Raw genomic sequence first — 22,730 nt, forward strand, 5'->3', positions numbered from 1 at the left:
ATGGCAGCAGAACCCTTTGGACATTGAGTTATCTATTAATGCAGATAAAGTTTCTTTCTTATTCCTCTGCAATCAGTTTTTAAACAAAATTGTTGGCTTACAGAAAGTAAGTCCACTGTGCTTCACTTCCTTAACATACTGTCATAACACAGATAACATTCTTTGTACTCTGGCTTTAATAATGATCTTACCAATTATGTGATCCTGAATAAATATACGTACCTAGATTTATGTTTTATAAGTAAATGTTCAGTAAGTCCTGTCCTTTTATCGCCCCTATATTACTGAGTACAATGATAATGTATGACCTCTCTTATCCCATTTTTACAATTCCTGCTGGCTTTTTTTTTGTTCTTCCCACCCACACAAAGTTCAAAGCAAGCATCACACAGCTGTACATTCTAACGCAATCTATGGAGAGTAAATGAGCCAATATAAGGAGACAGGATTTAGAATTTCAGTATGATAGCTACTAGAGAAAATGAAATTTATGATATTCGAAGAACAATTTAGAATAAAAAGTATGGAGTAAGTGTGCCAATGTGTTTAGTTATTGTTCGTGTTTAATATCAATGATCAATATAAAATGAAAATAAAATTATCCAGTGTAACTATTAGATTTTTAAATGAGAGAAAAACAGTTGTTTCACTACTTCAACTAACAAAAAAAACTGTAATCAACCAAGAATTTTAATTTTGAATAATGTCTTTAATATAGCACAGGGAGCAGATGGCTATGCAGAAATGAACTACGTTGTTATTTATTTTAGTCCAAATACAAAATACAGGAATGTAGAATGGAGACTTATTACATCCTCTTGTGAGTAAAATTACTAAAAAAAATGTTGTGTTCCAGGGGCTAAATCACGCATTTACTAACAGATTTTTTTATATTGATTTTTAAGAGTTAGTAAATGTGTGATTTAACACCTGAAACGCAACATTGATGTTGATCGATTTAGATCAATTTTTCATTAATTAAAATTGATTACATTTTACCTTTAGAAAATGTACTCCTACTGTAGGTGTGTAAAGTAGATTAACAATTTCTACAGAATCACCAGAAATCCGTTGGGAACTCTTTTCCACTGGAGGAAAAAAAACATGTAATAACTTGGCTGAAATACTGAGAACAATTATTATTAAAAACATTACACCATATCACTCATCCCATCTAAATCCTTAAAAATATATGAATGACATATTAAAACAAGATAAATAAAAGTGTTATTTATTTTACATCTTTAAATATAAGGGCCAAACAGCCTGATGATCACACAATTTATACACAAAGAGCAAATACAAAGAGAAAAAAGACAACCATTAAAAATATGAAATACAAAGAAAGTGACAACTGTACAAAAAATCCTTACATAGATCAATCCATGATTATAAAACACACCTCTGATCACAAACTGACAGGCATGTAGAACCTTGATCCCAAATGCTTATTACATGCCTGCATAAAACAATAATATCAAGTAATGCAGCTGTTTAATTTGTCTGTTTTCTGTCACCACAATAGAGCTCAAGTACAGCTCTGTGTTTTCATTTCCAATGTGTATATAATGCTCATCATTGCTATCGGTGAAATTATTTTTCTCCTACTGTTCCTACAGTTCTTAAAATATAAACCTATTTAATATAGTTACTATCATTCTTCTTATGTTGTACTATAATTGTATGAAAATTTACTCTAGATACTGCATCCTGCCATTTGTTTACTAGTCGTATAACAAAATGATTTTGTTGAGTGATAAAATTTTAAGCCAACATTAAAGTCGGTCTCTGTACAGCCGTTACAAAGAACTACAGTGATTTCCATTAATAACATCTTGTCATTTTAACACTACCTTGAAAGAGCTGCAACTTTTAGTTTTGCTTGTGGATTAAACTACAAAGTGCTGTCAGTTATTGTGTGTTTCATCTTGTTTAATGCTTCAATTATACTGGGTGGCCCTTTGAAAGCTTCCCACTGTCCCAGTCACAATAAGACTGTGTTCTGCTTTGTTTGTTCCTTATTCTATTTTATTTTTGCTATATGAATCTCCTTTACAACTTAAGTACTCTCTATATATTTGTTTAATATAACTTTAATATATATTTATATAATTTGCACACAAACTGTCCTACAGGTAGCAGATTGATCACATACAAAGCCACTGTTTTTGATTTTATATTCAGACACTGAGAAAACAAAAGAAATATATAATCTCATACTTTTAATTTTTTTTATATACAGGAATATATGTTTGACAACTTTTTACATACAATACATATTTAAAAAATAAACGTGTCTATTAGGAATGTACAATATCCAAGGAATTAACAAGAAAAAGATAGGTCCGGTTAATACTTAGGATTCAATTTGTATTTAGCAGGGAATTATTTTGTAGTTTACAGTCATAGAACATAAACATTTCAGACAGAATTTTATAAAATAATTTACATATAGTCTATCATCTCTACATTGTACATGTGTGAATATGAAGAGAGCCAGGGGACTTGCCTTGGCCATGTACATAATAAAATAATTTAGAGGCAGTTCATGCACTGTGTAATGCAACTGAAATCGTCCCTCATTCCTCCTCCATCCTCTATAATCATTACTTCATCTACCGAGTGTCTGGTGTCGCACCTCAGACGTATAAAAATGTCATGTGTCTCTTAGCTCCAGAGAAGCAGCAGGATCACCACTTACAAGCAACCACTTTGATATGTAAACAGAAGTATACAAGTTGATATCTTTCTACACCTATATAGGTACTGTGTACTTTACAAGTCACAACTCTTAGCTGCACAAGTAGTCAGTCAGGATGCTCACTGGAGGATACATTTCACATACGAGCTCACGAGGATTCTAACAGAACTTTCTTGTTTTAACAACTTTGCTTTGATATTTGACTGAATGGCCTCCATGACCCATGACATAGACATCTAACATGTAAGATTTCCCAGCCTCAAGTCCTTTAATTGACTCAGTGGTGACTGCTTTATGCAGGTTCTGACTGTGGAAATATTTGCAGAGGACTTTCTCTGATTTCTTTCTGGTATCGGGGCCCAAACACTGGTTTTGTTCTCGTTTCTTTTGGTCTTCACTGTAGTCGTCATCCACTTCTCTTTTATACACACAATATTTATTTCTTTCTTGTGTTCCCAACCAAGCTATTGTGACTGAGGAGCATGTACGCAATTTGTCGAAAGCTTTGATTCTTGTATCTTCAGGCAGAGAAGGAAATGGTTGTTTGTTAAATTTTGATGTTGCCAAGATTTTTAACATAGAGGCACCTTTTTTGCTCCCTTTGAGTCTGATCACATATTTAGCTTTGGGTTTTCCTCTTAGCTGAAACTGACGTACACCTTCCACGCTCTGTGACAAGAGCAGTTTCCCATCTCTTCTGACCTGGATTTGAATTGTGTCCAAGCATGAATGAACTGAAAAAGTAACTTTTTGGTGTGATGACACTGGAGCAAATCTTAAAAACTTGGCACCCTTTCTCTTAATGAACACATCAGTAACTTTACCATCCTTCAGTTCCACTGTTTTTTGCTTAGCTTCTTCTTTGGTTCGAGCAAATGTTCCAACATATGCCGTGCTCATATTTGTGGCCGAGTTTACTGCAAACACATCAAAGTAGTACTGGGTATCAGGCTTCAGAGTAGACACAGTAAATATGTTTTTGTTTCCAATGCAAACCTTTTGAAGATCAACCTTTGGTTTGACAGCCATTTGACGTACCATCTTTGACGATAAAGTTTTCGACATGAAACTTCGGTCTTTGCCAGCGTCATTTTCTGATGAAAACCCAAAATGGGCAAAGTCAAAGGGACTGAAATCAAACCCAGGCTTGGGAGCCATCATAAAAGCATCATCTGCATTGATTTTAGCTTCAACAGCACAGATACTTTTAAAATTGTGTTCCTTGTTGATAACTACACAGTACTGGATGGGCTGTTTTAGAATAGATGAAGTTGGAGTTGGCTTCCATGCCAGGGTGATTGTGGTGCGTCCAAGTGATGTCACATCAACTCTTGGATCATACGGTAATTCTGGGTAAGGCTGATCGGATTCTGGAGTGGTTGTAGCATAAGCCTTAAAGTGTGTGTCCTTTTCTGTTGAAATTAATTCCAGTTGATACAAACCAGATGGAGAATTTGTAGACACAAAGTACTCCACATCGTTCCCTTTATAAGAGAACAGCTCAGTGCCTTCTTCATTCATAATGTGCTGTTTTTGCTGCTCTAGAGGTTCAGGCTCACCTGAAAGTCAGACATAGGAAAAATAGATGAGTGTACATGTTATTACAGAAGAAATGCAAGCCTGTGCTTTGAACACCTGACCTTGCTTAATTGTCATAACTTTTGAGCCCAACATCTGCTTGAATCTGTGAATCAGCAATGGAGAAAATAAATAAGCCAACTGCTAAGAAATAAATATCTTACACACGCAATACAGAGAGAGCCACGTAATTGTGAATAATTGCTGACAGTTCAAAGTAATGACAGTTCTATGTGTTACAGAAAAAGGCTACTTTATTACAGGCCTATGCGAAGAGCACATACGCTAAGAATATAAAGCTAGAGAAAATGTTACTTTTGAAACATTAAACTGATGTTGTTTAAGAAGTAAAAAAACAGCTGTTTAAAGCAGTTGTGGTAATGGGATCACTTCTTTGCTGGTTGCTCCACATTTCATGCATTTAATCTAGATTATGAAAGCCGCACAAATATTAGTAACTTGGCTTTTGCCATAAATTTACGAAGCTTAAATACACTAGGAAAATATTTTAAACAGATTAGGTCCTAAGGGCCATCCATATAATGAAAAAACCTTTTATGGGCTGAATCACTGGTTAGATTGGTCTCGACCCATTTAAAAGAGAATTAATGGGTATGTATGACCGACAAGTCATTCTACACACAGAACTGGGGATTTCGAACTCTGGCACAAAAGCTTCTTTAAATAACATGGCAGAGACCAGTCGTACATATCTGTGTGCTTTATATCCATATGCTTTCCCACAGAAACCATCTGTTAACAAACCTGTAGATAGTCACTATCAAATAATATATTGTACTAAAACAATTGGCCCTAATGTGCTAATGTTTATGCACAAATATACATATATATGAGGGAGAGAGAGAGAGAGAATTGAACCATTAAAAAAACCAATGCCTAGTAGCATTAAGCTGGCTACACACTAGGTGATATAACAGCCGATATATCGCGAGCGCGTCACCAGGTGTGGTGAGTACCCCCGATGTGTCTATGAATGTGAACCAAGTAATTCACAGACATAATGCATCTGCTCTGTAGCCCAGCAGATGGCCGATATATCTGCAGATATATCAGCGCATCTGGCTGTGTGTACGGGTGATCAGCCAACCGCCCAACCACTTGCTGGAAGGAGTGTTTGGGTGACTGACAGCTCAACTTAGTGGGCAAATTCAAAATGCTGCCCAGTTGTGATGTTAGGGAACACACATCGAGCGGCGATCGGCAAGTTTGTATAGCTTACCTGATCTGCCGCTGTGTCGGCAGATCCTACGGCACAATGTGTATTCAGCTTTACTCTGTGTTCACTACGTTAGAATAGGATTGTTGGAAAGAGTACAGCAGCCCACGATAAGCCACCAGACCCATTACTAATCGTAACTATTGTCAGATGATTCTTACCAGGAAATCTACTATGAGACTCTTGGTATGAGCAAGGGAAACCAATATATAATCCCATATCCACATGGGTGATATTTACCATGACTGTGCACTGTTGATTCCACCAACTGTAATAAAAATACAACTCAAATATGAAGTACAGATGTGTCCTCATGCTAGCATTGGGTGTCTTTGTTTTACAATGCGTTGCAACTAGGATGCACAAGCAGACTGTGTAGAATAATTTGATATATGACACTTGTATATTTGTGTGCACTTGAGTCTGTATATGAACCACAACGGAACTTTGTAGCACTTTGTATGCATATTCAGAGACTCAGTCACACACAGATATACAAGTGTTGCATATCAAATTAATCAGCACAGTCTGCTGGTGTATTCTAGTTGCATCACACTACAACTTAGATGCAATTTAGACAAAAAAATAAGATGCTTGGCGCTAGCAGAGTCTCACGGGACCTGGCGCCCCAAGAGGAGCTTTTTAGCGCAACTACAGCCAAGACGAATAAGAACACATCTGTAACCTAGAGCAGCTTGCTGACTCGCCCTCTGGCCAGACCTGTCCTGGGTATATCTGCCATCATGAAAACTAAACTGTTTTATTTAACCTTTTACTCCTATTTATTTTTGACATTATGTAAATGAGTAACTAAACTCTTCCACTCTAGAACATAATTATCCTCCCCTTCCTATATGGTACGGTGGAAAAATACTAAACTTCAAATTGCTGATACGCTGCACTGAAAATGAGCTTAAATTAATGCAATCTAGATTTCACAAATATGCAAGTAAACCAAATAAGACGCTGCTAGATGCGTAGTATCATCAGATCTCAGTAAAATATATGATTTGTTTTAGAAATTTATCTTAAGCTGGGTACACACCTGGACAACCAGGCGACCCAGCAAGATGATGTAAGAATATATTGCATCGCTGTAAACACTGCACGATCTGTTGTACAACGATGCAATATATTATTAGATGTCTAGTATAACTATACAGCATCGCCCATGGTATCCTTCCATCTGATGTGCAGCACATCCGGTGGGAAGATGCAGTCACCCAATTCATTATACAATGAATTGGGTGGTTTGCAGGGTACACATTATACGATAGTCATTCCAATCCCTCCAAACGATATATTGGATGATATTGTGTATAGTGTATACCCAGATGTTTTCAGATTTGGTGCTTGACAATACATAGGGCTCTATTTAAGAATTAAGGGGTTATGAGCTCTATTCTGTATTTATAGCAGAAAACATCTACAGATGGCGTTAGCAGTATGGTTCCCATTGCCGGTAATGGAGACATAGCAAAATCCTATCAAAGTTCAGTGATGCCTTCCAGGTTTTATTGAGTCCCCACCAGGTGAAAGTGTAATGATAATGTGCAGATGTCACCTGCACAGTGCATTACTCAGCAGCGGAGGACGACACAGCGGAGTACGGAGCCGAGGAGATCTACTCCATGGGACCTCACCGGAGAGGTGAGTTATCTTAAATGCCGGTGGCAAATTTGTTTTCATCACTATAATGCCTATGCAAGTGAGTTACATGCCCAATTTCCCTTTATCTCCATGAGTGGCAGAATACAGCCTCTTACAAGGAATTGTAGCAAAAAAAACTTGGAATAAAACTGGAAATTGCATTATTACCTGATCCTTCCCCACTAGCCTCTTCGGGGAGCTCCTGTAGCGTCAGTTTCCATTCTAGTGGTGCGTCGCAGGGTGTAACAATAACTGACAGAGGTGTATTATCTTCTTCTACGGCAAAGAAATACCTGGAAGGAAAATAATGACAAAGGGTAATTAACATTCCACTATCTGAGGATGAAAAAAATCATGGTGTTACATATTCCTGTTTCACAAAAGCAAATTAAACTGAAAAAAGATTGATCATAGATATCAACTATAGCACAGTAGGCTCTAGACTGACTTAGAGCCTGAAACTGATTTTTGGAACGGACAGGCAGCGCTAAGGTTTTGGTATTTAACAACTTTAAGTAACACAATACACAAAATTCAGAACTTGGTCAATGAAAGTGTTTTCATATAATCTCCAGTGATCCAGTACTGTATAGGGTATTTGTATATGCACCTTTTAGGATTGTCTCTGAAAAGATATCCACTGATTTCAGCTCCATCAGGAATTACAGATGAATCATGGAAAAGGGCTTTGTCTCTGATCTGCATCTGGAACAGTTCTTCATCTCTCGTTGGCAATTTCTGACACTTTAAGCAGACTGGCAGCAAAACGAGTGTGATGTACCAGTGAGAAGGCAACATTCTGGGCAAACAAAAATGGAAAGAAATCATATTAAAAAGGCATTTTTTTAGCATTAGGCCAGATAATGTACATAATATATAAAAAAGTAAAATATTGATACATTATACAATTTTTATCAGGGCCATAACTAAGGTGGTGTGACATGAACCACGGCATAGGGTACCGCAGGGCAGGGGTAGCCGTTCGGACCTGTCAATTTACTGTTTATAATCACTTGTAGCTTCCACTTCTTTTACCCTGCCATCTCCTGGCCACCCCTAACTCCTCCCTGGCTGACTCCCCCTCCATCTGGCCACCCCTCCAAGCACCATCAGTCACATCCTCTTTTATTTAACACAAACATTTCAAAATACTGTCATATCTGTCTAACCTATTATCTCTCACATTGCAGTCAGACACCTTACACATGGTGCTATCTGCCCACAATTTCTGATAGCAGCCCTGAACAGTGGGGGTCATTCAGACCCGCTCGCGAGCGCAGGACGCTCGCAAGCGGGTCGATGTTACCCCACTGCGCATGCGCACGACGAAGGGAGCTCCGTCGTGCGCATTCGCGAGACCTGGCTAGCGACGGGGTAGCCGTCGCTCCGGGTCTCGCACCAAAGGGGGCGTGCTGTCGATGTTGATTGACAGCACGCTCCCTTTGGTGGGCGTGCCAGGGGCGTGGCTGCCAGACGGAGGTGTTCCCATGGGAACGCCTACCGTCTGAAGCCGGCCCCACTGACATCACTAGTGATGTCAGTGGGAGTGATTTTGACAGCTATGCGAGCGTCCAGGAGGACGCTCCATTTTCATGTAGGAGGGCCCTGATTCAGAGCGAGCGCTCTGGTCAGAGCGTCCGGCTCTGAATCAGGCCCACAGCTCGCAATTCCCAACTCAGGTGTTACCAGCACACCTCGAGTACCCTTGCCAGTGAGTTCAGCTGCCGACGCAGGGTATATACACAGATCTTCCCACCGCTGATATTTACTGCATATACACTTCTTCTAGCACTCTTTTCTATACCTTCAGTCGGTGATCTACACTGCCAGCTCCAGGCTTGTACACGGCTGTTCTGACGGACAAATCCTGCTGCAGGTGCAGCTTCATCAGTGCTGTCCTATCTCTAGAGCTTGTCAGTTTTACTGCACAATTATTGTGTATCATCACTGCAGCCAGGCGCGCGTCTTATGTCCCTATTTAAAAAATGGGGGGGGGATGCTCTTTCTGGCCCAGCACTAAAAAGTCTAGTTAAGGCTCTGATTTTTATATAAGGAACCAAATAAAGTGCAAATCTTTACAGCTATTCTATAGCAAATCTCTAGCAGTGCTGCCTGTGTTTTAGGTAAAATGATCATTTTGTCTATTGTTTTCAAGTGTGATATGTAATCCACACATACTATGGAATAAATTATGCATAGGATGACATTTTATTTTGCACACCTCACTTTCTAATCTCACTGAGCAGTAACACTCTGTAGTACTGTTGGCCTACGGTGTATATAATGTACTTCACACACTGGCAAGCACAGTAATGGTGCAACACTGATATATGCCATCTGGATGTAACTCAAGAACCACTTGACTGCAGGTGAGTACCAGCAGCTTCTTGCACCCTTGAGCTATGTGAATACATACAACCTAATTACAAAGTCACTAGAGTCATATAGAGTCACTATTGCTGAATGAAAAAAAAATTGCGTAACATTAATTTATAGAACATACTGGACAATGTCTCAATGAATATTACAATGTGACAATGCTGTTATATAAGCACACATTCTTAATACTTGGAGAAGACGGTATATCATTAAAACATATATTACTGTAGATTTACAATTTATATTATGCGTCATAAAAAAATGCAAAAGGCGAAACTCTCCAAGTTCACCCATTAAACTGAAACATCTTTGATTTTAGGATTAAACGGACCAAAAATCATTCACTCCTTAAATTCCTTGGATGAATAATCCACTTAAAAGGCTCTTAAAAACAATATGGTTAAGATCCAATTCACCCATCTTTTTTTCTAGGCTGTTTTATTAATCTCTTAATGTAGGTCTGACTATAATTTATTATTTTCTCAAACCAGATTTCATCTCCGTTACAAGTGTAACATTAACTGTATCATGATGCACAAGAATTACTGTATCTTATGTCTGCCAACCAATGAATTAGAGTCAATGGCAGTTTTATCCCCTGGTGATCATCCTAGTACCCAAATCTATGTTACTTTCTGTTAGCTTAGGGACTGATTCAGATCCACATGTGATGGCGATGTTTACGCAGATTGAGCGATTGTTAGCCATTGCGTGAAAGCTGCAATACGCACGCGCAGCGATTGATTTGCGATGACACTTATACAAAGGATTTACTCGCAAAGTGAGTGACAGGTAATCAACGTTCAACGGAGGTAACGAGAGGTGGCTAGGCAAACGCAGGCGTGTTGTGACCGTTTAAACTTTATTTCATGGGGAGTATAAATTAGCCATTGCCATCTCCTTCGCAGCATGAGAGCTCTTAGCGTGTCAGGAGAGACGCAGTGTTTCAGGCAGGTCAGACTTGACACAGAAGCTTGCTACCTGCCAGATCTGCGTCAATCTTACCAATGTTTATGCTGTTGCACATCGTCGGACAGACATGAGAAGGCAGCAGTGGGCGTCCTTATGCTCAGGGAGGCTTTGGAGACATCAGCATATTTTCACTATTGCGATCCATGAGAGATCGCAGCTGTGATGGCATTTCCGTGCGGATCTGAATCTGGCCCTTAGTTAAAGCTATGAATATTGTAAAGCAACTGAACACTACAGGATGTATTTGTATGTAAAGATTAATGATTGAAGTAAAGGCTCTAATTAAATAACAAATATAAAAAACAATTGGTTTATCAATATTGATTAGGAAAAAAGTATATACCCTAGTGCTATATGAAGCTGAAAGTAGATATGAACTGATCCAAAAAATAAATCTGCAGCAGGAAAGAAAAATGTGCCTGTGGGTGTACAATAATCACCTAAAAAGGTGTGACAAGAAAAAAATTTAAATATAACTCTGCACTAAAATTGATCAAGTTGAGAACGGTATGGATAGAATCATGCACTGTATAAATAATAATATCACATTTAATAAAAATTCATACAAATAATACAATAATGACCGGTCATATAACATATATATAAAACAAATTCCTGTAGAAAACTTTAAGAATCGGACTGTATATTGTGTGACTATAAACACACTTAAAGATGTGGATCTAAATTGCACAGTCATATATAGGAACCCAGGGCCTGATTCAGACCTGCTCGCAAGCGCATAGCACTCGCAAACAGGTCAATGGTGGGGTACTGCGCACGCGCACCGCGCGCATGTGCAAGCCCCGGAGCGAGAGAGAAAGTCTCTCCCTCCGGGACTCACTACAAAAGGGGCGGCTGTCGATGTTGATCGACAGCTCGCCCCGTTTTGTAGGCGGGGAGGGAGGTGGCTACACAAACGGAGGTGTTCCCGAAGGAACGCTTGCCGTTTGTGGGAGGCACCACTGACATCACCAGTGATGTCAGTGGAGAGCTTCCTGCTCTGTTAGAGCAGGAAGCTCTCTGGGGCTTGCGACGGACGAGACCCTACCACAAGGGTCTCGTCGCAAGCCCCGATGGTCACGATGGTCGCGACCATCACCTGGCTGCTCGCAAAAGCTGTGGGTGGTGACCCACAGCTTAGTGAGCAGCCAAGAGGCCATAACCAAAAAAAAAAAACGCCCTGTTTCAGAGCGAGCGCTCTTAAAGAGCATCCGGCTCTGAATCAGGCCCCCAGTCTGTTGGGAATGGGGACAATAAACACATCCACACCTGCAAGTAGCAGTGTGTAACCAAATGTATCCGAGCGCTCAATGGAGAAAAATGTCAAAGTTATACTATTCCATCTCCATCCGTGAGGGCTCTTCTAAACTTTCTGTGGAGATCATCTATTGTATCCGCCTGATGATATGAAGCTCCACGGAGCTCAATATAAATAACTTTGACATTTTTCTCAATTGAGCGCTCGGATACATTAGTACTTTAGACATCCTCTACACCAGTGATTCCCAACCTCGGTCCTCAAGGCACACTAACAGTCCTGGTTTTGGTGATATCCATGCTGAAGCACAGATGGTTTAATCAAAATAACTGAGGTACTAATTAAGTTGCCTGTGCTCAAGTATGGCTATCCTTAAAACCTGGACTGTTAGTGTGCCTTGAGGACCGTGGTTGGGAACACCTGCTCTACACCTTGGTACCCTATTCAACAGCCTATGTTTGCAAAGTGCACCACCAGCCTGGGTAAACATGCGTTTTTTAAATTAAATAGGAGTTTTTCTTGACATATAGCCTGTGACTGCTACTAGGCATAAACATTCTTCTAACACTTTAATAGACTGAGACCCAGAAGGAGTACTCCATTTTGTCATTTTACTGTTAATTTCCAGAGTACAAAATGTATCAGCACAATATTGTGCAATATTTAACAGATAAAATAATGTTACACTTTTGATACTTTGATTAGTAAAAAAAAAATGAAAGAAGGTCATTTGTACTGTGGGAATATTTTAGAAGATAGATGAAGCAAAGCACTGTTAATCCACTCACTCTCACTGTTCCTTTTAAATAACCAAAGATGTATCTGAAGAACTAAAGCAAAATTGCATGACCGTAAGAAAGCTCTCTCCCTTGTCATCTTTAAATGACTCGTGATATTTCCTAAACTTCATGGCTGGCTATGATGTTCTTTATATGCATTTCATTTTAGAAACCAGCACCCTCTGCAATGTCATATGTCCTTAGATTTTCAACCTAGTTTCTATGTGACAGTGCTCCATAATCCTCTTTCATACAGGCGGTCTAATTAATAGAATGATGAAAAAACACTCAGCGCCTGTCTGGTCATTATGCATTAGGATTTTGCTCCAACTTTTTTGATCCGGATTAAAGAAATAGAAAAAAAACAAACATTTTAAATGGGTTTCATCTGCAGGACAGAAAATGAATGCTGATAGGCAGATTTTGTTAAATAATCTCAGACACACACACACACACACACACACACACACACACACACACACACACACACACACACACACACACACACACACACACACACACACACACACACACACACACACACTGTTACAGGCATAGAATTCCCTTTTGTGAAGATATTAGAAATATTGTATTTATTTTTATGCCTTTATATAGATATTTGAAATGTCATGGCTTTGTCTGAAGTGAAAATGTTCCCTATATATTTTAATAAATGTAAAACATGTGTTTACTATATTTTCTTTTGTGCTCTGTAGTGCAGGACAGGAGATGGAACACTATTAGCCAATAAAGCTTCTGGCTGATAGGCTCTGTCTCCTTGTTTGTTACGTGCATTGGCATGTAAAGTGATTTCTAAACAGATAGAGCCCAGATGTCCTCACCAGGCACTACACAGTATTTAGCTATAGTATACCCACTATACTCCAGAATGAATGTTGTGGGACACATTGATTCAGATCTAACTCTAGATACAGGGAAAATGACCTCACAATAAAAATAGCTTGGTGATGTGCACTAGTAGTGAGAGATATGTGAACTAGATGCTAGATACAATTAATATATTTGAGGTTGCAGTTTCATTAAGATATATTAAGGATGGCCACTAGAAGGGGGCCATCGAATAGTGGTGGCATTGCTGTAATCACAACATGCCTTGTGATAGAATGTAGCCATTGCATCGTTTTACCATCGATTGTATGGTGGTGCACATTTGCAGTGGGCAGCTGAAGTGTGTGCATGCACAAAGGATCTTTGCTGTGTACACACTGAGTTTTTCCTTCCTGCAGAAGTGACATCCACAGCCATTGGGGCAGCCATCATAGACTAGGGACACCAAGCGGTGGGCCTAAAACCGTTCTTTTGGATTAATGCAGTATCGCTGTGTGTGCATTTACTCATACTTGCCAGCTGCCTCTGATTGTCAGGGAGACTCCCTGAAATAGTAGCAATCTCCCTGTCTCCCTGAAAGGTCTACCAATCTCCCTGATTACACCTTAACCCCATTATGAAGCTGTTATATTAAAAAAATCAGAGATATATACATTCAAATGGTATAATTATTGTCCATTTTCATGCATTGGTTATAAGGCACAATGATCCCTTGGCTACATACATTTTCATAAAAGGTTTCTCTTGGCCACTTAAATGGAACGCCTTGTAAAACACAATACATGAGCCAGCCCTGAAACGTATCAGTGTGTTTTCATCAACAAGTAGATCTTACTAACTGCTTTGGGGCGCATTTACATGTAAATCAATTGTATGACACGCCTCTCAGATGTAGCAGTAAACGTCCACTTTACCGCCACGCTCATAGTGTTGCTTTCACAAGCTCCCTGAAAAGCTTTTTAAAAAGTTGGCAAGTATGCTTTTAATGCAGAAGATGATCTGTAAAAAATTTCAATAATAATCACACTGATCGCGCCTCCCTTACAGCGCCCCTCTCTCTCGTGCAAAAAGGTTTTTTTAAATCCTAAGCCATGGCCATGCCTCCCGCAATTAGGCCATGCTCCCCATTTCACCCGGGTCCGGCACTGCTCTCTCTCTGCAATTCAGACGCATACGCAGTAGCAAATAATTACTCCACTGCGTCTGACATTGGCAGGGACTCCACCTCTGACTCAGGCCTCATGTCTCCAGCATCAATCCAAAAATCGCAATGCATCGGACATGAAAATCAATCTTTTTAAAAGAGCGGAGATCGATGCCCATCCCTGTCATAAACAAGCATGTGTTGGTGGAAACCACTGCTATCATAGCATCAAATGGGAAAAAACAAAACATTTTTTGAGCAGTTTATTAAGTTTTATTGATGGCTAATAACAAATTTACATTTTTGCAAGCTAGACTAATGGTTAAAAACATGTATGTAAGTTCATGTCATGCATTTCATGCTGGTGTAAACTAGGCACATACGCTACTGATGCCGACCCTCACGTATCTTGCCTTGCATACGCCTCAGCATTTGGGTCTGAATACAAAACTTTTATATGCAGCTTTTTTTGGTGTAAAAGACAACTACTTTGCAACCAACTCTGCATCAGGACCTTATATTTTTATATATATTCTCTTTAATTAAATCATAATATACTTTTGTAATTTAATCAACTTGTATGATGTGTACCATAGATAGATATTTAAAAGCTTAGAACAGTGGTTCCCAAACTGTGTGCCGTGGCTCCCTAGGGTGCCCCGGGGCACTTGCAGGGGTGCCTCAGGTTGGCTTTCCAGTACCAAATAAAATTATTTTTAATCAGTGTGATAGGCAAAACCAGTGCTTATGGCTGAAAATCAAACAATATGTGGACAAAAAGAAGCATAGCCCTGTCAACCACCACATAACTGAACCTAAGAGTGACATATAAGCGCAATTTACTTAATTTAATTTTTGCTAAAGTTCTCAATGAGAAACTTTTGGCCCAGGGGTGCTGTGAAACAAATACTGATACTTTAGTGCACCATGATTTGAAAAAGTTTGGGAACCACTGGCTAAGAAGCTTTTGGTGATTTATTTTAAGAAATTACATGTATGGATTGCATCTTTGTTTTAGCAGACTTTGTTTAATGTCCCCTCTATATTTACAACAATTCCCATCAGCAGGGACATATATAGATTTATTGCTGCTCAAAAATATTGGGAAACTTCAGCATGTAGAGTGCGTCACATACTATGCCTCAAAAATACCATGATAAACAAACAAGGGAGATCAGGCACTAGAAATATAGGGGCTCATGCTGATTTGGACTCAAAATAATACGCTTTAAAAAGCTATACGTAAGTTATATATTTACACCCATATGCTGAGTGGAAGGTGTACTTAACACCCAGGGGTATATTTACTAAAGTGCAGGTTTTTAGAAGTGGAGATGTTGCCCATAGCAACCAATCAGATTCTACTTAACATTTATCTAGCACCTTCTAGAAGATAATAGCTAGAATCTGATTAGTTGCTATAGGCAACATTTCCACTTCTAAAAACCTGCATTTTAAGAAATATACCCCCACACACTTTTACACCAATCCAGGTCATAAGCAAAAGAAAACATTTGCTTTGAGAGTGAAAAATGCATTTTCTATTCTGCTTGATATAAATAAACCCTCCATTGTACAAAAGGTATAATCTTCATTCTTGTGTAGGAAAGTATCTAATAAAATTAATTCAAAATCCCCCCCATAAACACAAATAGGCAGCTACTGCTGGCTACTAAGTTCATCATTTTCACCAGCACCTGCAAGTTATGTGGATACTGACAGGCAGGCATATGTGTGACTTTTTTCTGTGGGCATGCACAGTACAAATGTGTGTATTTAACATTAGGCAGTACGGTATGTTATACAGTAGTGCATCCTTAGCAATCATCTTTCGAAGGCATCAGTTTCTCACTTCCATGGCTTTATAAGTTCAGCAGACCTCACTGCCCATTGTAACTTAGGGGACAATGAGGGAGAGCTCCAAACTGTAGGAAAACGAGACCTAATATAGGGATCGGCTTACATAATAAAATAAACTCAAAGTGCAATAATCCATTTTATGGGTTTCCTTTGCACTGCAACATGAGTTTACAGGATGCAGTATTCTTTGTTATAAATCCACCCATTTGCAGGAATATTCAACATCTTGACAAATGGCAAAGTCATTGCTCCAATAATAACATTTAATGAAATTAAACTTAACAAAATTACCCTTACTGCCTTGATCTGGATAAAACATTCACCACAGTGCTATATTGTCATCAAGTTAAAGAGATGTGATTGTAATTTACTGCCTCCAATTGATCTGGTATAGTTGAAACAATGCATCTGGAACAAATAAAATACAGTGCTTAATTACAGGGAACAGAAAGTCCACGATTGCAAGTTAGCAAGCAGAATGTAAAGAGCCGTGTGCTGGTTCTCTGCTGGCACACGCAGAAGTGTGGGTGGTGCTTAGTATGTAGTTTGTCAGAAGCATTATATTCTAATCCACAAGATTTATATTGTTGAGCAGCTTGTTTCAAGTGCAATTAAAAGTCTGTTTTTACTGCCAATGCTAGCAAATAATTCAAATGTTTGCCCTTCACAACATGGGAGGTTAATAAAATAATGGAGCCAGAACCGACACCTTTTTCTTTTTTGTATAATTTTGGATTCTTATAACAGGTTATGGGAACAGGAAGCAATCAGAGAAATTATTTAATAAATTAATAATGAAGACTTGTCCAGAATATGGACGTTACTTTAAACCTTGTGCCAACTTGCAACTCTGGGTGTGTATCGCTATCTTTTTTCTGAATATGGAAACTTTTTTCATAGAAAAAAATGACTGGCACACAAATATCAAAGTATCATACTGTGAAGTACTATAACGTTCAAGCCAACTATAATTCTTTAACACAGTTCATATAAAGTATTAAGCATTTAGTTTGGGCCGAGATATTTATGAATCTATTCACTTTGCTTCTACTTAAAGTATCATCATGTGATATGAACACAGGAATAAGGGGTGCACGTAGTGGGGGTTTACTGTTGCAAAGAACACCCTGCACCCCTAGTTTTTAGTAAAAACCTGTGTGGAGATGTTGCTGTTATGAATTTAACTATTTATGAACAAGCCATAACACCTTTGGCAAGTGCTATAGGGCTTATGAGCTCTGGGCCTGATTCAGACCCACTCGCGAGCGGCTGTCCGCTCGCAAGTGGGTCGATGGTCTGCACTGCACATGTGCACGACAGAGGGAGCTCCGTCGTGCGCATGCGCGAGACGCGACGAGCGAAGGACTTTCCTTCGCTCGTTGTGCCTGATCAAAGGGGGCGTGCTGTCGATGTTGACTGACAGCACGCCCCCATTGGTGGGCGTGCCGGGGGCATGCCTCCCAGACGGGGGCGTTCCCAAGGGAACGCCTACCGTCAGAAGCCGGCCCCACTGACATCACTAGTGATGTCAGTGGGAGTGATTTTGGCTCTGATAGAGCCAAAATCACTCCTGGTCTTGCGGTTGAGAAACTCAACCGCAGGCTTCGGCTCGCAGTGGCGATGGTCGCGATGGTCAAGTGGTGACCCACAGCTATACAAGCGTCCAGGAGGACGCTCCATAATTATGGAGGTGGGTCCTGATTCAGAGCGAGCGCTCTCGTCAGAGCGTCCGGCTCTGAATCAGGGCCTCTGTTCTGTATTTAGCAAACAGCTTACCGCTGTTTGTGACCACACCGCTTTCTCTATCTAGACATGTCTTAAGCAGTTCAGTCCCCATTGCTAGAAACACTGGGTGAAAGTGTAATGTGCATGCCCGATCAGCAATTGTGCATGTGTATTACTCAGCAAACCCTCATCGGCAGCGGTAAGCCACCAATGACACAGTTGAGGATGTTGCCGATGAGGAGTTGAACACTTCAGTACCTTGCCAGGGAGGTAAGTTATGTTAAATACTGGCAGCAAATTTGTTGGTAACACTGTGATACTAAACAAAATATGCAGTTGATAATAAGGATCAATATTGAATGAAGCCTTCCGATTGCTCCCTGGCGGAACTGCTGTTGGAAGAAAGAGCTGGGAGATAGTGGGCTGAAAGTATCTATGAGTGCATTAACTCCACGTTTACTGCTTACTGTAGTGAAGCAAGAAGTATTAGTGCCAAAATGTATCAGTTAGTTGCTGGAACGGTGGAACAAAAATACACCCCTCTGATGATCTCCTCTCTTGCTGTATTGTATTACAGAGATGCACAATGTACAGAATAGAATAGGTGGTGGCAGCAATGCACATGTACAACCTCAGGTTGTACACACACAGTACATTCAAACTTTATTGCAAATTATAGGCATTTAAACAGTTATTTTATGCCATTCCATCAATTAATAAAAATCAACAGTCTATATATTGCAGTAAAAATATATTTCCCTTAAGAGAATTGTCAAAGCCTGTCTCTCACCTCTATGGCTTCACAGAAGATCATGCTGCTGTGGGAGGAACGTGCCGTCATTCATAATAACCTCCCACACTTTATTCACAAGGATAAATTCTGCAAAAATATACCCTCCCACATTTCGCTACTGCTGCTGTCATTGTAACTTATTTGCTGTAAAAATGGGCAAAATCAAAAATATATGCTATGAAAAGGTATTCTTCCCATCGATTAATAAATTCTGACATATTATCACTGCCATTGTAAGCTATGGCAGTGCCGAAATATTACCATTTTGCAGGCACCATTGGAGAAATCTCAGATTTGTCAGTGATAAGCACCTTAATACATCTCGCTATTCGAAATCTTTGGCTATTTACGGTGAAAATACTGATATCAGTGCTTAACACACATACATTTGTCCCATAATCCCTCTTCCTTCCTTACAGTTACAGGTAAAAAACTTCTCTAATGTATGTCGGCTGGGCTACAGGAGGTGGAGCTGGCAGCTCTCCTGGCAACCAAGACTGTGATCAGCAATCCTAACAGGATCACCCACAGTCTGCTCCACCCGTCCTGCTGCAGCACAGCTATGTCTCCCCCTCTCCCAAACAGGACCTGTGGCAGCGCTGGTGACTGCTTTATTTTTTAATCATACTGCGTAAATAATAGCTATTTAAAATTTGATTCAATATCATTTTATTAACAAATCTGCATAAATGTTAAAAAAATATAGACATCATTTCATAATCAACTAAGGGGTCTATTTACTAAGCAGTATTAGGAGACAGAGTGAAAAGTGATAAGGTGCCAGCCAATCAGCTCCCAACTGTCATTTTTCAAACACAGCCTGTGAGATGGTAGTTAGGAGCTGATTGGCTGGCACCTTATCACTTTTCACTATGTCTCCTAACACCACTTAGTAAATAGACCACTATCTATAATTTTGGGGACATTTTTAGAAAAAACTATTAGTCAGTTTTAAGTAGTTACAATGTGACAGTTGGTAGTACACATGTGCCCAGCTACAGAAGGTGGTCTGGAAAATGTGAACTGTTTTTGGGTTGAGAAACACTGATCTAGAGCATTGCTTGAAATGCGCGAACAACCATCAATAAATTCACAAATCTTTTCACATAGATTCTTGTTCCTCCTTTTTGTACAATTGGTTATTTAGTGAGAGCCTTTTCTATCCCCCATAGTTGCTATTGTTTTGTATCAATGTGGTGTACAACAGAGTGTTTGATGACTTGTTGTAAAGTGGGATATTGTACACAACTCCTTTATTTTGAAAGCTACAGCACCCTTTCATCTCACCAAAGGGATGGGTATGAAAGCCAATGTGGACTACTTTCATGTACAACTTTAGATAAAAAAAACAGATCTGTGAAAATGTTTTGCACAGATTTTGTGTGTGTGACAAATACCTAGGGCTGAGCTCAAGGTCCATAAGGCAATGGGTTAGATTTACACTTGATACATGGGTTAACTATGAATTAATGAGGGCAATGGTTGGGAATATAATTTGAATTTTTTTTTTTTTAATTGTTCGACTGTTTAAGGGCCATCTCTTGTCATTCTAAAGTAGATTCTATATGCTGGCATAAAAGGATCTAAAGAACGTAATAAAAAGAAGCCATTTTGAGGGAGATAATTGTTGCCTATGTTCTATTTTTGGTTGAAGTCTTTATTATTTTCAGGTACGGAGACATCAGCACAAGTGCAAGGGGATGCCAACTGATTGCGTTAAGGAATGCCAAATGATTTTACACATAGATATAGGGGAAAATTTACTAAAGATAATTTTTTTTTCAAAAAGGGCAATTCTCTGAGACTTTGAGAGCTAAATTTAAAAGGGCAGTAGTAATACAAACAAAAAAAATCAGATTCTGTGTGTATTACTATTGTCTATTTAAATCCATCCCTTAAAGTTGTCGACACTTTGAAAAACTAATTTTTACTAAATATTCCCCACAGAGGGAAACAAACTCCAGTGCTAGGACAAGCAGACAGGCATATTTCATTAGTATTCCTAATATGTATAGTCTAGATGGTCCTTATTTGTACTTCGCACTGAATAGTAGAAGGCAGACATTACATAGCCATAACCCAAATTATGTTCTTTTTCTCAGGACAATAACAATTTCTCATTGGAAAAAGAGATGGTTCCCAATTGCAGTGGCGTAGAAAGGCACCTCTGTGCCCAATGAGTGCACACCCCGCCCACGGCACACATGATGTCATGACATCACACAACAAGTGCCAGAAGCACTGGGAGCATGAAGGGGCATCACCTTCTATGTAGTGGGGTGCCTCTCCAGGCAATCCACAAGTTGGAAAATGGTGGCTGTCTGTCTTTCCAGGATGCTGTCTGGGTAGTAAGCATGCTGCCCCTTCGGCCTTGCACTATGGCACTGGTCGCACATTTCTCCCTGTCTAATTGTGTGAGAAGCCACAATGATGTGACCGGGCCTGGCAGTATCAGTGGCATTTTATATTTTGTCCTAATTTATTTCTTAGAATTTTAGGATACTACTATTCTGGGCATAAACTAAGAAGCAACAATAACCAATGGAAGGACCTAATACAACGGTATGCAGTCAGGGAGCCGGCGGACCTAATCCCGACAGCCGGCTTCCCGACTGCCATATCCCGGAAAGGGTCTAAAGACAGACGTCGATATGCCGAAGCCTGTCATTAGACATACGCCGGGAGCCCGACGCCCGACATCCCAATCGAAGGGATGCCAGGCGCCGAGTGCGGAAAGCCACGGGGGGAGGGTTAGGTTTAGGGTTCCCGGAGGGGGAATTAGGGTTCGGCACCCACCCCCGGGAGGTTAGGTTCAGGCTAGGGGAAGAAGGGGTTAGCGTTAGACGCCCCCCGGGGGACTTAGGGTTAGGCACCCCCTAAGGGAGGGTTAGGGTTAGGGGGTAGAAATAGGTTAGTATATACTTACCTTTGACAATCAGGATTTCCTCCTTTGCCAGGATGCCGCTGTCAGGATTCCAACCACCGGGCATGGGCCTGGTGGTAAATCATACCGATTCCAATACAACAAATTTAAGTACTTTCTCAGTTAGGTGTTATTATGGTTTCTAAATTTTTTGAAACATTTTAGCAAAAAAAAAGTAGTTTCTAATATATAGTGTCTACATATTTAATTTAGTATTGTATAAAATCTGTTCCATTCTTCATCTGCACATTTAATGAATGACTAAATGGGCAGTGTAAAATGTAATGTTGAAAATGATTTTACTGCCTGTACTTGGTGAATCTGTTTCTTGCAGACACATTCCTAACAGAGCTCACAGGATGTGCAAGAGCTCAGTCCATTTCCTGTTAGTGGAGTAACCTTGTTTACTATACAAAATAACATTATCATTTAAGTGACTTTTCATAGGGTGTGTCTAGAAAATCACAATCCTCCAAATAGTAGATGCACCAAATGATACATTTTTCATAGTGTTTAAAAAATATATTTTTATACTAGGAATTCACATGTATAGTTGCCATACGTATACATGATGCATGTGTTTTAGGATGGATGGACACCATATGTACCGCCTGTGAGGCAATGATCAAACCTGTACACTTGTATATACATTTCTACATCACCATATGCTGTTCACTGATGACCTGTGTCATAATATAATACTCTACAAAACTCAAACACAGCTTTATTGGTGGCCTCTTTTAAAGTGTCACACTCTAGTTCAACAAATGCTAAAATCTTTAAAAAAAAAAAATGGGAAGATTTGCTTTCTAGTAACCCGAGCTTTATGTAACACACCAAAATGATTTTGGTCAAAGGCCAAATAGTCCATATGTGTTACAA

General features: G+C 39.6%; 1 protein-coding gene across 3 annotated transcripts in view; it reads right to left on the reverse strand.

Moving 5' to 3' along the window:
• Nucleotides 1-1,215: 1,215 nt before the first annotated feature.
• The window catches only part of NDNF (neuron derived neurotrophic factor), a 42,156-nt gene continuing 20,641 nt past the window's right edge, over nt 1,216-22,730 (reverse strand). For all 3 annotated transcript variants that reach the window (XM_088452229.1, XM_088452230.1, XM_088452233.1), the window contains 3 exons: nt 7,777-7,965; nt 7,335-7,459; nt 1,216-4,260 (listed from right to left, as the gene is read on the reverse strand). In XM_088452229.1, the coding sequence (XP_088308355.1) occupies nt 2,861-4,260; nt 7,335-7,459; nt 7,777-7,964 (1,713 nt within the window). In that variant the 5' untranslated portion in view covers nt 7,965 and the 3' untranslated portion in view covers nt 1,216-2,860. The remainder of the gene's footprint in view (nt 4,261-7,334; nt 7,460-7,776; nt 7,966-22,730) is intronic.

The sequence above is a fragment of the Taudactylus pleione genome, unplaced genomic scaffold (genome assembly GCF_031769625.1).
Source record: "Taudactylus pleione unplaced genomic scaffold, aTauple2 ptg000036l, whole genome shotgun sequence".
NCBI lineage: Eukaryota > Metazoa > Chordata > Amphibia > Anura > Myobatrachidae > Taudactylus > Taudactylus pleione.